General features: G+C 39.5%; 1 protein-coding gene across 2 annotated transcripts in view; it reads left to right on the top strand.

Annotated features, from left to right (window-relative positions):
* The window catches only part of atp9b (ATPase phospholipid transporting 9B), a 58,302-nt gene that overhangs the window by 27,253 nt on the left and 12,216 nt on the right, over positions 1-18,833 (top strand). For both annotated transcript variants that reach the window (XM_049602204.1, XM_049602205.1), the window contains 7 exons: positions 2,660-2,736; positions 6,456-6,616; positions 6,932-7,074; positions 9,478-9,590; positions 12,535-12,786; positions 18,202-18,363; positions 18,688-18,780. In XM_049602204.1, the coding sequence (XP_049458161.1) occupies positions 2,660-2,736; positions 6,456-6,616; positions 6,932-7,074; positions 9,478-9,590; positions 12,535-12,786; positions 18,202-18,363; positions 18,688-18,780 (1,001 nt within the window). The remainder of the gene's footprint in view (positions 1-2,659; positions 2,737-6,455; positions 6,617-6,931; positions 7,075-9,477; positions 9,591-12,534; positions 12,787-18,201; positions 18,364-18,687; positions 18,781-18,833) is intronic.

Genomic DNA, 18,833 nt, shown 5'->3' with positions numbered 1-18,833 from the left:
CAAGAAAACTTGCAGTATGCGTATTACCTAATGTTGAACTTGAGAATGAGGATGATGCCGAAGTCGAAATAATTAATGACCACAGCAACATCAGTGAGGTCAAACTTGATAGTTACAACAAAATGATACTTGAGGGTTACTTTAAAAAAAGTTCATGAAACAAATATGTATAGAATTTTGTAAGACATAACAATTTCCCTAATACTGAAAAAGATAAGACGCTAAAATTGTAGTTACTGCGATTTGTCGTTGCATTAACTATATAGCTGTTAAAGGTAATACAAAGGCAGTGTACAGGAACTACAGTTTTAGTGCATTTTTGTGGTCATAGGTCAAATCACTGGTCATGGTTTTTAAGCTTAAAATGTGCTTTTACAAATACCGTTTTAATTACTGTATTACCACTTCTCTACATATAAAGCATTTGACTGGATGGTTAAAAAACTTAAAAGCCACTTTTCTCAGTTTTAGTGTTGCCATGGTTACTGCAGTAAGCTTTTGTGGGGCAGTGTTTTTATAAGCATTTTTAACTTACACATTAAAATCTTAAAACAGTATCACAAAACATTTTATGTACTTAAGTGAAAATGTTGGTACATCGAACACCTTGACTTCACGGTACTCTGCTTCATGTCATTCTGGGACTCACCATTGCATTCAACTACTCCACCAAAAAAGACATAAAATGAGTCTGGGTGCTGGGAGTGTATGCAACCTCAACGACCCTGTTTCAAGTCCAGACAGAGGCCCTTGTTGAATTTCACCCCCCCTTCCACCCACTATAGTGGCACACAGCAGGGAAACGTGGATCAGAAGAGACACATTTATATTCACATAAAAATTGTTGATGACAGTGATTCAGTTTTTCTGAGGTTTTAGACATTTGCTTTATACTTCTCTGACATTTTAATAGAACCAAAACCAGTCACCAGTTCTAACCCCTGCTCATCATTGTAGTTAATGATTTAAACTTCCCATGAAATGAAAGTTGGAGGGCCTTTAGCTTCTGTAGTGTGACATATTTCCCATTGAAACTAAATATTTGAGCAGTGCACAGTTATAAGAGAGATTTAAATCAAATCCGTTGCATTTGGTTGGACTGCTAAAAAGTGGGCAGGCTTAGAGTTTAGTGCAATACAGCGCTATAGTGGAGTCACAGCTGATTGACTGTTTTCTCCATACTCACCTTCGTCGCCCTGAGATCAGGACGAAGACAAAGGAGAGATGAATTTATTAGAGCTCCACCATGTTGTTTTGGACTTGAAAACAAAGGTTTTGCCTGATGATATCTAAGCACACATTTCTCTCCACATTGCTGTGTTAGCTAGCTGCCCAAAGTCTCATTGATTGGATGAATTTTAGAAAACGTCCCTGAGTGCAGGATGAGTCATCAAACATGTGAAATCATTTCAGCTGGATTTACAGGAAGAGAAAAGACACAGGATGTAATGTAAATATATTTTCATGCTGATTGTCTGAGATATAGGTGGTATATAACAAGATAAATGATCAATTAAGACAGGGACACAGGATTAAAACTGGGAAAATGTATTTTTTCATTTCATGGGGAATTTAAGTGATTCTGTCTGAGTTGTGTTACACAAAGGATTTGTGGCATTAAACCTTGAAGGCGTTTGATTTGATACTGCAGTGTGCTTGTTTGAAGAACTATGAGAATACCCACAGTTGAGGTAATCCTCCCTCACTCCAACTTAGCGATTCCCCACAGAAACGGTTGTGTCAGTTGAGAGTGTTTGCGGCGCTCCCAGCGATGGCCACACCATTGATTTGCGGTGTTGCTCTCCCCTCTGGCCTGACCTTGACCAGAAGAACAAACACACACACACACTCTCGCACAAAAAAGCCTGACTTAGACCCCTTACATCATCTCGGCTTGGGAATGTCATTCTCCCTCACAAGGCTCTCCTTGACAGGCACTTCATTGCCTCTACAGTGGCATTCTGGGCACTTGAACTGGCCCGGATCACCATGTATTCACTCCCTCATAGGCCCCAGTCCAGCTGTGACAAGAGAATTAGTTGTTCGCATATTCAAATTGAAGCCCCTGTGCATGCTGAGCCTCAAACCATTTGTCACATCCCTCAATATTTCTGAAGTTAGAAGTCAACGAGAGCAATTCATCACCTTTCTCCACAGCTCCTGCAGCTCTCTGTCTCTTTTCTCTTCCTCTCCCTGCCTGCACTTCACTTTCCACATTTTGTTTTCTGCCCATTTTTAACTTTCTTGCCATTTTTATGGTTGGGGATTTCAGGGGCTGTATTTAGGTTTATTATTGCCTTTGCTCACCCATTAAGCTCATTTAATATTAATGACTCATTAATCCTTTGTAATAAGGCCACCGTAATGAATTGGCAAATAAAGATGGCAGTGTATTGATCAGGTTTTATGAGCTTCCATAGGGTGGCTGAAGGCCCTGAGAGTCTAAGCGTATTAAACTCCTGTCTGTTGGCCTGAGTGGCAATGAGACAAAACTGCCTCAGCTCAGCCTTATTGTGTTTCCTCTCATGCTGTTCATCTTACTTGACCAAGACGAGTGTGTGCATGTATGTTTGTGTGTGTATGTGTGTGGTGTGGGAGATGGTGGGGGTGGGGTGCAGTTAATGAGCAGCATTACTTTCCTTGTCTTTCTCCTTGGCAGGCACAGTGATAGGGGTGGTGATCTACACAGGCAAAGAGACCAGAAGTGTACTGAACACGTCCTACGCCAAGAACAAGGTGAATACTTTTTTAGTTTTTTTAGTATTTGTGCAGGGAAGGCAAGTCCTGTGATTTGTTTGACAGTTTTGGGACGTAGATGCTTTAATTGTAATAGTATTTTCCCCCTTTTGTTTTTAAATAACAAATGATGTAATAAGTAGTTTGGTGTATACACTGTCAGAAAGTTGCAGAAAAAGCCCACGACGATTCACTAAATCCCAAGATGACATGCAAATGTATTTTTTCTTCAACAGTCTAAAAATCCAATTATATTCTATTTACTATCACCTTAGACAAAGGAAATCACCAAATTATATAGTTTAGAAGCTGGTACAAGGTATTTTTTGTATATATACACACATTAATTGATAAGTGGTGTTGATAATTTCAAATACCCTAATCATTTTGGCTATATGTAAAAAGGACCTATTACGCTCATTTTCAGTTTCATACTTGTATTTAAGGTCTCTGCTAGAACATGTTTACATGCTTTAATGGTTAAAAACTGTTTATTTTCCTCAATCTGTCTGTGCTTGAACAACGGTACTCACCCTCGGTCTAAAACACTCCGTGGAGCACCTGTCTCTTTAAGCCCCCTGTCCCGAAAAAGCCCAGTCTGCTTTGATTGGTCAGCGTTTCCAAGTCTTCTGTACCTCGGCGTCTCTGCATTGTCATTGCAACCAGGGAATGACTGTAACGTAGGATAACAGCATTTTTTAGCGTGAAAATTCACCAATTATAGCATCTAAACACGACCGGGCATGTTCCAGCAGGAATATGATCCATAGAGGAATTGACAACATCACCAACCAAGGTTACATGTTTCCCTGATGTTAGCATGTAGCTATATGTACGTTAGCTGTGTACTTAAAGCCAGGGAATGACTGTAATGTGGGTAGCAACACATTAACCATTAAAAAGCATCATCAATAAAAGTTTCTAAACACAACCAAACACATTCAGCAGCAGTCTGCATTTGCAATGTAGTTTGAATGCTTCTCTGATGTTAGCATGTAGCTACATGTAGCAGTGTATGCTACGTAATGTTAACACTTGCAGTAGTGTGCCTGAAGCAGAAGACCATATAAAGAATATATAAATATGTAACATAAAATGTGGTAATCATAACTAAATCACTAAATTACATTGCTGACAACACTAAAATACACTTACTGATTTTGGGAAAGAGATTGATTAAAAATGTTAATGAGTATATCTTGGGTTTATATTCCGGCATGCCTGAGACATTCAGGTATTTTCCAGGCATTTCCCCAAAGCTTTAAGAAACTCAAAAATATAAAGATCCTGCCAGGTGATGCCAGTAAATACATAAACAGTTTATTAAAGCTGCAGAGGGTGAAATGCCTCACACAAAGTAACATCTGTTCCAAGTTCCCCTCATGCCATTGTTTTTTCCCCTGCCTCTAATCACTAATCAATCACTATGTCGAGGTGGTTTTTTAACCTTGACTTTCTAGATAAAGTTGGACCTGTCAATGCGAAAGGTCAGCGCCAGTTGCTAATTAACCAAAAGGGAAATTAACTAACCGAGGATTTAAATGACATTTTCAGCAGAAAGTTAATCCCACAGAATCCCCATCGAGTGTTTTGTCCCCAGATTGAGGAGATTAATGAAAATCTGATTCTAAATATAAGATTTTACCTGGAAGATAGTTGAGCTAGATAGACACGGGTCGACTGATAGAGGCGGGCATCAGTGGGATCTCAAGAGGCGGTGTTTTGGCTACAGCGCATACACCATGCAATGACTTTTACACACAAAGTTATCACCTACAGCAGTTCGCACCACTGAAGCTCTCTGTGGCACAGCATAGCCTCTTCCTACTGCAGCACAGTTTTGATACCAGTGTCTTTTATTGAGAACGCTGATGTGGCCGGTCGAACGGCGGGGGCCACTGTTTTGTGTGAGCTCGACAGTTGAGAGGAATTCAATATTTCAAGGAGATGATGTCAGAAGTGCCAATATGGAGACTGGAGATTGGGGGAGAAAGTCGATACAGTGTGGCTAAAGTCACAAGAACGTTTTGGCCTCATATAATCTGTTGTGACACGGGCCAGGACAATGCCGGCACTTGATCAATCTGACAGGACATCAAACATAGATTCACTCTTTGTCTCAGTATTGTTAGACAGACCTCTGTCTGAGTAAAGAGGCAGAACAATGTCATTTGACAAGAGGCTGCTCTTCAATAAAGATTGTTCTATTTGAAATACGTAAGTCCCAATACTCTACGTGTGCCTCAAACTGTGTTACTCCGCAAATAATTACACTTAAAGTTGTTTACTAAGATCCCAAGAATCAATTTCAGTTTATTTTCCTGACTTCCTTAATTTGTCGGTGTCACAAGCACCAAACAATGCACTACTTAGTGACTGAAGTCCTGATATTCTTTAGTTTTAACTCAATGAATATTCATGTCCTGGGGCTGCAATTCTTCATCACATTTCACACACATGCTAAAATACAAGCCACACAGGCAGATCGAATCATTCCTTTCACTTTTAATGGCTTGGAGATGAATGGAGTAAAATATGCACTTTTTTTTATTCATTGATAGCATCTTTAGGTTGAGGTAATTGAGTCCTTTTTCCCCCCTTGACTGAATGAATAATGACTTCATCTGATCCCCGGCAAGGCTTGGAAAATTTAGACTAGCCATTGTTCAAGCAGAAGGGGATCCTTTGCTTTTCAGGCATGCACTGTGCTCTCTGTCTTAATTTTTCTTCATTTTAATCCACCCAAACCCCCTATTTTTCTCAATAGCTCAACCATGAACCATGTAGTGAGGCAGTGGGGTGGGGAGATACCCACCCGCCCGCTCGCTCCCCTTACCCTTCCCTTCCTCCGCACTCTGCTACTGGGAGTTTAACAGCAACTGATAAATCAGTCACACTGGTCTCCCAGCTCTCCCAGTCCTCAGGGGAATGGGCTTGGTGGGGGTTTCGCCAGTGGAGGAATTTTGCTGCTTTTTATATGTGCTTGCCCCCTCCCCTCCTTTTCAGAGCAGTTCCTTTATTTGAGGGAGGAGAGATGTTATGTTCTGCTGTTTTTGTAAGCGTGGTGCGTCAGAAGAAAGCCCTCTGTGTACAGGGCTTTGCTGTGAGCTCTGCCAGAAAGGGGAAGGGCACTTCTTTATTTGACATCTTTTTCCCACATGCTCCATTGGCTGGGAGATACACTCGAAAAATAAAAGACAACTCTGACCCCTTTTTTGTTGTGTTTTTTCCTTCAGAAAGCCATCTCAATATGGGAACTTTATCTATTTTTGAGCCCTTTTAACCTTCCGTTGCATTCAAGGACAATACTTCAGTGTGACAATAATGCAGCTTGTAGATTACCACAAAATAGTGCCACCAATAAACTTATTTATGTTGTACACATGGTTTGCATGATAAAAGCCTGCAGCTAAGAATGTCTTTCATCGGCTTTGTTTTTTCTCCCTGTGTAGCATATTGTAAGGCTTTAGGAGCAGATGGGAAAGTTCCAAAGGGTCTCAGTATAAGTTGTCAAAAAACAAATAAGATGTTTACTCTAAAACTCCCACTGAAGGAAAACATCACTGTCCTTAAGCGATGGAGTGTAGAGAGGACCAAACCTAATACACACAAGATTATCTTTATAATTATTTCCATGCTCCAACCTGCTTAGAAGAAATAGTTACAATAGTGAATCTGTAATATTTGCTGTTTTGACCTCTGACCTCTTATCCCCAAAGGTTGGCTTACTGGACCTAGAGCTGAACCGCCTCACAAAGGCCCTGTTCCTGGCCCAGGTGGTTCTGTCCGTTGTCATGGTAGCGCTTCAGGGGTTTGTGGGTCCTTGGTTCCGCAACCTTTTCCGTTTTGTCGTGCTTTTCTCTTACATCATCCCCATCAGGTACTTTGTGATTCTCTCCATTCTTTGAACTGCTGTTGTTATGTGTTTGTCATTTTGGGACCACAGCCAAATAAACATGGCTTAACAGTAATATGTTTTTTTCCAAGCAGAACATTTGGTCTCAAAATGGGAAAAATTAATGCATAAATTAAATTTGAAAATCTTGTATCCCTGCTTTGAAACCCAGGCTGCCCATCTGCTTCTTTTTCAGAAGACATTTTTCAGAACATACCAGATCTTTTAATTCAGTTTCTGTTGCTGTTGTTTTATTATTTGTTCTGTGATAGATTACAGCTTTGTTTTTCCCATGTGTAGTTTGCGTGTAAACCTGGACATGGGGAAGTCAGCCTATGGCTGGATGATCATGAAAGATGAAAACATCCCTGGCACTGTTGTGAGAACCAGCACCATTCCAGAAGAACTGGGCCGGCTAGTCTATCTGCTGACCGATAAGACGGGTGAGTGTCCAAAAGTACTGAAGATTACATTTACAGGAGCTATTTCTGTGTGCCTCCCTCTGCTGATTTTGACAGAACTGTTTATTGTTTTTATAGTTATTTAGTGCACCGTTAGATCTATGTTCATATGTGAGTACTCTGATTAATACATGTATTCTCTGATTTTGAAACAGTAGCCTTATGTTACATTGTTGTTTCAGGCTGAATTGTGGAGTCATTGGCCCTAACAGTTGTCTATTATTAGTAGTGGCAACCTGCATATTAGAAGTAAGGGAACACTGGTTAAATGTAGAGTATACTGATAGTCTGCATGTAAGCTGTGTAGGGGACAGCCGTAATTTGCAGCTAAAGGAAGTTATCTGGGTTAAATTTAGATTTCTTACAACTAAATTATAGTAACAGGTGGATCCACTTCTTCTCCTTCTATACTTTATATATTTATTTATATATGAATTAATTTAATATTCTCCCAAAATTTCATTAAATAAATGACTTATTTTGTTATATTTCTGACAGATAGACGTTTAACTGCATGCAGAACCACAGTGCGCCAGTCCAAAAAGTCATATTCTGATGAAATGCTTTGGGCCATGCAAACTTTACCTTACTTTATTTTGTGTCCATGTAAACAGTTACGTTGGAATCTCTAATTTAGAATAATTTCAATCAGATTGAAGAAATTGTTGACATAATAGCAGCTTATGCAAGATAAAAAAAATAGCTGAGGACAAAAGTTTCAACAAATCTTCTGAATTGGAGTTATTTAAGCCTCATTCAGTTTCTCTCATTTTACAATCATGGCCTGATCCTCTAATAACAAATAGCTGCTCTTTACTAATGCTAGACAGTGTGCCAGAGTGATAAACTCCTGCTGGGACCCTAACATGCTTCTTTGTCTTACCACGCTGATCTAGGTAGGAATAGATTAGCTGTAGAGCCTATTTATCCAGGTTGATAGTTAAAGCACATGGAAAGAAGAACAAACAATCAATCCAACAGAATTGGTTAACCCCGTGGCTCTAATGTTTTTGGAAGTTAGATGCCCTCTAATCAGCTTTATGCTCTATCGGCACACATTCTGGCAACCGACATCCATTAAACAAGGCCATTGCCCTCGTTTTCAAAGTTTTTCTTTTTTTCTTTTAGTGTCTGAACATTCACTCAGTCTTTTTGTATGCAGTGTTGTGTCTTGTCTGTTAGTCAGAGAGGACATGCAGTCCATATTGGTAATGAGATTAGGTCAGTGAGAAGGCAGTCACACCACCCTGCAGGTCCCATGATGCATTGTAGGCAGTCCTCTGGGAACAAATGCTGTGCTTTCTGTGTGTGTGTGTGTGTGTGTGTGTGTGTGTGTGTGTGTGTGTGTGTGTGTGTGTGTTAAGTGGTGTTGAGTATCTGGAATATGTTTTATTTTTTCTATGAAAGAGAGGTGGTGTGATAAGACACCTGATTTATTTTTACCTCTGACAGTCAGTAAGCAGCTGACATTTCTTATATAACTACTTTATCTTATTCCACAAGCTTTGTGTTTACAGAACAGAAGATGCTATGTTTGTTTTTACTTTGATTTTATTTTTTTATTGTCAGAAAGAGCTTCAAGGCAAACAAAAATAGCTGAATTGGGAATTCAGATGTTATTGTATGAGAATTAAAGTGTGGTAGACTGCCTATATACTGTACATATTGAAACTAGCTTACTGCAGATACCATATCATGTATATGTTGGATGATAAGTAATAAGAAATAGCAGTACAGAGATGCTGACCTAGTTTGTCCACCAGATAACACTGAGTAAGTTTCTCATTTAGTATGTATCCCATCACAATGCTATATATATATAAAAAAAGTGGTTCCTCCCAAATTTTTTACATTGTGTTTGTGTACAAAACAGTAATAAGATTTTTTTTAAAAAACATTGATACCAGTTTCGGCTTAAAAAATCCAGTATAAGTGTGACTATACTTTTGCTTCTGCAATTAGAATTTTTAGGCTTTAATTGCATCTAGCAATGAGCTTACAAAACAGAAACTTTTCCTGTGTGTCAAGCATGTAGAAGAACTACTGCAGCCAATGTGAAAACACAACTGCCCTATCTAGAGCTAGTGTTTGATTTTTCCTGCTCTGGGCTAGTGTTGAAAAACATGGCGGACTCCATTATAAAAGGCTCGTTATACGGTAACGAAAACACGATAATTTCTAGTTCAAGAGATTATAAACTAATGAAAACATAGTCATGAATATTATACACCATTTCTGATCTTACATACTGGACTTTTAAGCTCTGAAATAATAACCGAAATAGCAGCGATCATTGGGTGAAAAACAGTAATGGAGGAGTAGTGTTGTGTCATTTCTTCATTTCCGGTTGGCTTGTAACATCTAAACTGGTCCTCTGAACTGCAGGGACTCTGACACAGAACGAAATGGTCTTCAAGCGGCTGCACCTGGGAACAGTATCTTATGGCACTGACACCATGGATGAGATACAGAGCCACATAATCCAGTCATATGCACAGGTAAGATTTATTACTACCCGTTATTGATTAATCTATCGAACATGTCCTCACTTAATTGTTATGATAATGAAATGCAAGGGAATAACGAATAAAAGTCCATTTATATTTCCCAGATGTTAAGATGATGTCTCAAAATGTCCTGTTTTCTCATGACCAATGGTCCAAAATCGAACTGTAAACATTCAGTTTACAATGATGTAGTGTAACATATATGATCCATTGCCAGTTTTATTTGGTATACTTTGCTAAAACGAATGCAGTCTTGCAATAAATCCTACCTACACGAAGGTCATAAGGCTCTGGTTTTGTTAAAATTGTTTTAAAGAGGTGTTAATTCAAATTTATGAGCACTTTATGATGCTGTAGTCCCCGCTGCTGTTGCATTGTGTCATAGCGTAAGGTTTCAGCGCTAATTTGGGAGTGGCACATCCTGCTCCTTTTTGTTCCCTTTAACAATGCAAAGTTTTTAATTCCCATTAAATGATGTTAGATCTACATGATCCCATATGTAACACCAGACAAAACCAACCAAAAGAAAGCAAAATTTGTCACTTCCAATATTAAAATGTGTTTCCAGTTTGGGAGAGGATACACTGAAATATAAATATGTCCACTCCATCCATGTTTTTCCTTCTTATTCCCGCCTCTCCCTGTAGATCAGTTTAATCAATTTTTATATTTAGCTAAGGATATGTTTTCCAGGAAATAAGCCCATATTGTTCATTCATCACTCAGTGTCCCTGAGCGACTCCGCATACTGTAAGCAAGTGTTTTCCTCACTGGGTGGCTCAGATCTGGCTGCAGTCTTGACAGAATGATATTGTTCGTTCTCAGCCAGCTCCAAACAGCTGGTCGACACTAAAACCATCTGCCCCACACCCTTATGTGTAATCTCAGCTAATGAAAAATGACTAGTCTTTTTAGAGCTGCGCAGCTGAAGCAGCGCAGAGCAGAGCAGCGATGCCTCAGTCCAGCTGATTTTTACTATGCTGCTTTTTCTTTACTGTCACAGTGACACACTTACAAGACACAAGCATGGTTTTAAAAACTGTTGTCATTTTAAACAATATTGGATCCAGACTAGGGCAGCAACTTACAGTTATTGTCATTTATATAATTTCCTCAACAAATTAATTTACTGTTTGCTCTATAAATCAGAAATACTCATCATAATTTTTAGTTACTATCACATATGACAAAAGAAGCAGCTCCTTTCGTTTAAGAAGCTGGAACCAGCAAATTTGTATTAAGTGATGCAAGTAAGTAATTGACAGTTGCAGATTAATTTTCTGTGAGTAAACTAATTGATGAATTGTTTCAGATCTATGCTACTTGAGGGCATCTTTAATCATCGATCAACTTTCTAGGATATGTTACAATTGGAATAGGAATCAGCTGTAATTTTTGTGATAAAGTTACAACCAAATAGCAACAGTAGCCCCATTTAATCATGCTTTTTGTACACGTTTTCTACATACACATTGTAATGGAAATTCCGTAAGAACTATTTTAAAAGTTTAACTTCTTGTTATGCCTCTGCGCTGGTGACAGCTGTGGCCAGAGACATTATGTTTTTGGGTTTCTGTCCATCCTATTCTTTATTAATCTTTATTATTCTATTAAAAACTTTAATCTGGCCATTATTTGCTGCCGTAATTCAGGAAAAGAAGAGGAGAATGAATTAATGATGCTATTTTTGGTCGTCCACCTTGAAACTGTGCTGATTGTATGGATCTTCTGTGCTGCTTGTGTGAAGGATCCACTTTTAGGATTGATAGCAACTTAGCAGCAGCATCCATATTTCAAGCATTGTCACTGTCATGATTACATATGAGTCTGGACGGATATGACTGTAAACTGTAACTGCATCTTGACTGGTTCATGGAAACATGCACCTGTGAGACAGTAATTCTAGTTTTATAATAAAACAAGGGTGTTGCGAGTGTTGCTGAACTTGTTGATTAACTAATATTACCAAATCCAGCAAGCATTATTAACCAAGCTTGTTGTACACAGATTTGCTGTTGAATAACTGCTGTGCTTTCAGTAGCATCCTCTGCATGTAGCTCAGACACTAAACCTGTCTGACAACATGATCTAATGATCTCTCCATTGATCTTTTAGTCACTCATGATGAAGGTTGTCATCTTGCATCCCTACTGTACTCCCCATCACCCCTCCTTTCCTGCCTGGCAGGATTGAAGGTTAATAATAAGCCAAAATCAAATGCTTCAGTAGAGTGCATCGCACCCGTCAAATGCAGCTGGCACAGCGGGCTGTCTGTCTGCTCGCTAGTCACCACCCAGTTAAACTGATGGCTGATGTCAAAACAACGGAACACATAAAAGGTCGTCAAATCAGATATGACACGATAAAGACGGTGATACACCACTTCCCCTCGCTGTGTCATTTAGCCTGAAAAGAGATGTCAGAGTGAATTGGCTGCGAGTGTTGGATTAGATCTGGCCGCCATGTGCAGGGATCCTGCAGTTAGGAAATAAATTCAGAGTTGTAACAGTTGAAGTACAACTTACAGGTCTGAGAAAATGCAGTTTTTCATCTGATGTGTGTATTATTTGGTAATCATTATTAATCATTAGGCAGCTTATTTCATAAAATTTGGTTTTATAGTAGTTTCTCTGCATAGCTTTTGTAGTAATAGACTATCAAAATTAGTCATGAGCCAACAATTAAATGTAATTAGATGCTTCCAAATGTTGGTACAAAACCCACATATTCTAGCTTTAATATCATGCTAAAACTACCACTTCAAATGAAAATGATTGCAAACATTGCAACATTTGTCTATTTGGGCGATCTAAGGTCAACTATTTTACTACTATTCAGCTACATGTGTCATCCATAGATGTCAGTGAAATGGTATGATTTCAGTAAGTCATTCATTTATTGACTCCATGGTTCACGTTATTTATCGTGATATCAGGTGACCTCCCAGCCCTCCACCGGCAGCGCCAGTGGCTCCACTCCATCGCGGAAGACCCAGCCGTCTGGCCCGAAAGTCCGTAAGAGCGTCAGCAGTCGCATCCACGAGGCTGTGAAGGCAATTGCCTTGTGCCACAATGTCACGCCCGTCTACGAATCACATGCCATTGTGAATGGAGAGACGGAGTCTGCTGAAGCTGACCAGGACTTCAGTGATGACAATCGCATCTACCAGGCCTCCAGCCCTGATGAGGTAAGGACAAGATGCAGTGAAGAGTTTTACCACCTCCAGCTTGAATAGAAAGAAAGAAAAATGGACTAACTAAAAAGTGGTGATGTTGGTTTAGACATAGAGGGAGTCGCTAATGATTGAGAGATATTAGACTATCATTGAACTTGCAACTCAAAATTAACGGGTTGAATGGTGTCCAATGGGTTTAGTGAGTTTAATGGGTTCACTGCCCTTGTGTTGCACTTAATCAAATCTGTTTTAAAATATTTTTAGGGCAACATGTAAGTGCATATACATATAGATATATAGATATATATAGATATACACATAAAGGGGCACGCAATAGCTCATTGGGTAGAGAGGGCATCCCATGTACAAAGGCTTTGTCCACAGCAGCTGTGGGTTCAATTCCAGCCTGTGGCCCGTTGCTGCATGTCATCCCCTCTCTTTCATGGCATTTGTAAAAACCTGTTTGCCATGTGAACAACAGACAACCCAAAACACAAATAATAGCTGCTCGTAATGAAAACAAAAGGAAGAAAACACAGACAAATAGACTGATAGTGAAGTCCAGGCTTTACTGAGCATAAATGTAATGGAAATACAATTGATTTTGAATTGTCAAAGTCAAAGTGAAGTCGCTTTAACAACCGCTAGACAGCTTACACTATGATTTCAGGGTTTCCATTAGCGATGCAAATGCAAACTGGACCCAAGAGGGTATGTAGTTCTTGGGGGAGCTCCCCAGTGGGCAGTGCCTCTCAGGGAGTCCCCACAACTATTTGGTCTGAAAATGCCTACTCTGTGTCTACTCAGGAACAGAAGGGGGGAAATTGGGTCAGATACTGAATTAGTGACACTAATCTTGTCCATCTTGAAACTGTTGATTGTTCAGATCTTCTGAGCTGCCAGGAGATGTGTATGAAGCATCCATGTTTTAGAATGTGTAGCTTCTTTGCAAATGGTTTTGCTTTCTAAGGCCATATTTACACTTATCATTTAAAGTGTCTCATATCTGGATTAAATGCAGTTGTGTTTTATACACATTTCTGTTAAGAACAAACAGAGGGCATTATCAGGAGCAAACCCTTTAAGTCCCTCTCCACAGTTTCCTCTCTGTCTTTGTTTTATTGGTGATCCTAAATAACCCTTGTTTGTCATAATCGTCATCTCATGAACCTAAAGTCAGAGGTCATGAACTCCTCGTAGAGGTTAAGCTATTTAATCGTCTGTATTTGCTCCCTGAGAATTTACTGCTCCAACTGAAGAAGAATGCAGCGCAAAAACGATCCCCAAAGGCATCCCTATAGGTTCTTTCCTCTGGCTGTCTCTCCGTGTAACCTAAGAGTCTGAGCTTTTATTGCTGACGGTGCTACTAAGCCTTTTTATATACAGCCTCTCCTAATCATACTTAAGACTTTATCAATAGAGAAATTGAATGCTGATGGTAATTGAATACTGGGAAGACAGGGCAAGATTTTTGATCAGGAAAAGTTATAGTCAGTATTTATTTAAAGAGATGTTTAATGCATATTGAAGGGTAGTTAATCTTCCCATACACACCCTTTTCAAGACTGTTGGCATGTTTATCACCCATGATGTGAGGCTTTGTAAAGCCTTTGTAAGGCTTGCATACTTTGCGTCAAACCCCCAGTCTAGAAGTCTAGTAATCAAAATGAAGATAAAAAGGTGGTGAAAGATAAATCTCAGTTTTCCATTTTGCCCATCTGTGCTCCCCCACTGAGTTGATGTATATATTTATTTATATCCCTGCCCACTCTGCTCTATCTCCCCTCTCTCCATTGTCTCACACTGCTTGGATTGATCAATATTTAATTTTCTCCCAGAGACGATGAGAGGTGGAGGTCTGTGATTGTTGGTGGAGCTCTCCCTTCCCCTTCTACTACATTCTTTGTTCTTTCTCTGTCCTTTCATTTCCACCCCTCTCTCCCTCCTTGTCTCCTCACTCTCATTGACTGCAGCATCAGATCTTGGCCTCCGCTCCTCTGTCAGTGATAGTTTGTTTGGCCCTCGCTCTCTGCTCAGCCTCTCTAATGTAATGAGCCATCATTAAGGAGATGAAGTGGGCCGGCCACCAAGGTCAAAACAGGGGTCATCTGACCTGCTGGTCAGCCATGCTGTGAACAGAGTCCTCTTGGACCTTTGACCCTTGTAATAACGGACAAGAGCATTTGACTGTAGCCTTTAATGACTGCTGTGTCCAGGAAGTGGGTGCTTTATCATTTCCAATTGGATGTAACTGTCAGTTTCAGTGAGTGTATGGAGGCAAATGTACCGTAAGGGAGGAAGACAGCATCTTAAATATGCCAATAAAGTATAAGTTCTTCAGGCCAGGCAATTACTTTTCAAAGTGCTTGCAAGGCTAGCAGCCAGGCATCAGCAAATGATCAGTGCCATGTTTTAAACATTTACATTTTAAGGTCCTGTGTGGGACATTCAGAGCATTAATACAGCAATAAATCACTATTTGCTATGTAAAGATATAGTAGAGTGATGGTGTCCTGAGCAGAGAATGAAGTCACGTTACCTCTGTGTATTAATCTAAGCTTCTCTGTGGTTTGTTGTGGCAAGCCGGTCCAGCTGCACATGGATGTTAGTGCATGTGTGTATCCTACTGCCTAGCTCACCGCCACCACTTCGCAGTGTGGTCATATGGGGTTTACCAATGATGCTGGGATGGTGTTGCCCTCCTGTTCCCCCTGGGTTAACACCATTAGCTCTGTCAGCCCTGCTGCTGTTGTTAAGCACTATTTATGGAGTTTGCATTGTTAGCTGCTAGCTACCGGCTCCACAATCTACATGTTGAGAACTGTGTGCAGACAACTCACACTCTCTGAATTTGCACAGAGCCCCTTTAAAGATATAAATGTGTAATAAACATATTTAACATGGATAATCACAGTAGAGGAAATAATGACAATTTTGTCAGTTGTCCCAAATATGAGTCATTTGTGATCTTGAGATGCAGCCCATGAGCTAAATCCTAAAACAGATCAAAGGCTCTGTTTATTTATCTATGAAAGAGGGTTCCTACGGGTCCTTGAAATCCGTAAAGGTTTGTGAATTTGGTTTTTAAAAAAAAACAAGGCCTTCAAGTTTTCAAAAATAGGCATAAATAGACATGGGTCATTGAGAGTGCTTGAATTTATATACTTCATACAGAAATAGAGTGTGAAGTTCATATATTTTTTTGCTAACGCTCGTAAAGGCGATGTTTCGTGTTCACACATTTAAGCATCTCTCTCTTATAAATAGTTTTCAGTGAGTTTTTGTAAAGCCTGTTCTCAAACTATGGCATGTTGGGTCCTTGAACTTGAGAGAATTGGGCCTGGAAAAACCGTGAAAAGTCCTTGAATTTGATACTTAAGAAGGTGTGGGAACCCTGATAAAAGCACTGAATTACAAGGCTTCTATCTTAATTAACCAGCACTACTTACTGACAAAATGAATACCCATACAATAAAACCACAGGTAGATGTAGCGTACACTATATAATGTACTCCTAAGAATAAGTAAATGTGTTTGTCACAGATGAAAGTACTGTGTATTGAACATGGTTTGTCTTTCAAAAACTCCTCTTTTAAGTATTGTCACGTAGGTTATTTGTGATGCTAACTCAAAGAGAGCAAGAACGCACAGCTGGGACCAGTGTATTGATAGTGTGGGGAAAAAAAGCGTGGTAACCATTTTAAATATCCAGAGTTGTTATGTATTGATAAATCGATACTTTAGACAACACTAACACAAGGCATGAGTAGCAGCAGTTACACCACACAGAGCGGGTGATACTCACCCATTTATGTGCTGCCTGTTGAGCCCTGAACTTCACAGTAGAAATACTATATAGAGATGTATTGGAGATTCATAGTATTACTCCTTCAAAATCTATAATAAGACTGTGTCGAACTATCCCTTTATGAATTCAGTTCTTGAATGTGCACCCTTTATATTACCAGTGACATTACAGGAGAAGAATTTAACTGTTGCTGGTCTGTTTTCATCCTGACATGCTTGATTTACATGATCACTAGAACATTGTGAACACAGTTGAAGTGATTGATCGGGTTGTTTAAGCCAGTCCGCCGCTGTCATAAAGTAGTCTTATCTATTACTGTTGTAACACGTGATTGACGTGAAGTTTTTTATCAAAGTTGACAAAGCTTTAAATAGTGTCTGTAGAGCTGATAAGGTAGATTGAAGGGCTCCGTTTAGCATCCTCAACACATAGTGTATGTGTCCATTTGTGTGTGTGTGTGTGTGTGTGTGTGTGTGTGTAACTACACATACATACACACACACACACACACACTAGGATAATGACGCACAGATGTGTGTTAAGTAAATATAGGCAGCTCCTTTTTACGGAGCTCAAAGGGGGAGCAGGAGAAATGATGGGGTATTAACAGGAAGTTCCAATTTGCAGGTCAGAGTATAATAACAACCTTTGAGTGAGCAAATTGAAAATGAACCCATTGAGAATTGAGTCGTGTGCAGCTGAACACTCACTCGGGGGCCGCAGTTCCTGCTGAGGAGAAAAAGAGGAAAGAGAAACAGAAAAACACTTATCTGGAGCTGAATGAGAAGAGCTCAGCAGCTCTGGAGATACCGTAACTCTCTCATGCCTCTCAATCTCTCAACCTCAAGTGAAATTACATTTGGTCAGCTTTAGGGTCTACATTCGGTTTGGATTTTTATTTATATATAAAAGGTCATTTTCTTGATTTATACTTGGTAGAGAGAGTGATTTTCCTAAACATTAACATAAATATAGATATAAAATTTATATTCACTTGTAATTCATTAATGTATTTTTCCGAAATCCTCCCACATTTCTTGCTTGTTCATTTTTTCAGTATAAAGTAATTGAGTAAATGCCAGAATACTGTGCAATCTGTGGGTTAAATGCACTACACCTCCCTCCTATATGCTTGTATTGTAGTACTCAGGCCTTTGAAGTTTCACTGGGACCTTAAAGGAATACTCAACACCCCAAATAATCATTTGAATATCAGTTACTCACACCATGTTATGTTTAATGCATAAAGAAAACTTTCCCATGCCTCCATGGTGAGCAAAGAATTCAAAAACTGGGAAACTTTTTGATGAATTGAAGTCATAAGCAATTGCCTTTAACATTAAAACTATATCAAAACATCAGTTTACAGACTCTTGCAGCTGGATAAATGAAACTTGGACTATACTGCACAAGTTATGTGAAAGTTTGTAAATTGAAGTTGTGACAGAGTTTTGTTGTTGTTACATGTACATGCTCTTCACCAATCTAGTCAGTGTAAAATTGGCAAAATTCATCACCCTGCTAGTTTGTATTAAAGTTGGAGTATAAATGTAATTCTTCAGGGGGGCAAAATGTCGAGCTGTATGGTCTGAGCAGTTATTTTCATATGTTTTCCCAAGGTTGAGCTGGTGCGGTGGACAGAGAGTGTTGGCCTGACCCTGGTGAACAGAGACCTGAACTCACTGCAGCTGAAGACTCCTTCTGGACAGATTCTCTCCTTCCACATCCTGCAGATCTTCCCCTTCACCTCCGAGAGCAAAAGGATGGGCATCATCGTGAGGGTGTGGGACTCATAACAATATGATGTGTGGATGCTCCTTCCTGTGGGGTGTTTTTGTTTCTAAATCATGTGTTTTACGTCTGTTTGTGTCTGTATCTTCAGACATTAGATTTACAGGACTTACATGTTGTTCACATTCGAGGTTTTACCTTAAATGCCTTAGAGAAACCAGACTTCTATATTGTAGGTCTTTTGTTTTTTTGTGTGTCCTCTTGCATCTTTTGAACTGCACAGAAACTTGCAGCTGAATTGGGATAGAGATATAGTTCTGCTGTTTTAGTTGTACACTGAGAGTGTACTAATTGTCATTTGTAATTTGATTCAGGAGGAGTCCACAGGTGACATAACTTTCTACATGAAGGGTGCTGATGTTGCCATGGCGAGCATCGTCCAGTATAATGACTGGTTGGAAGAAGAGGTAAAGGCTTTAGCAATGATGCAAATCCATACTTCATACTAATGGTGCATTCT

This window comes from Epinephelus fuscoguttatus, linkage group LG17, assembly GCF_011397635.1.
Source record: "Epinephelus fuscoguttatus linkage group LG17, E.fuscoguttatus.final_Chr_v1".
NCBI classification, from domain to species: Eukaryota; Metazoa; Chordata; class Actinopteri; order Perciformes; family Serranidae; genus Epinephelus; species Epinephelus fuscoguttatus.
Note: the sequence above shows the minus strand (reverse complement) of the source record. Positions and strands in the feature narration are given on the sequence as shown.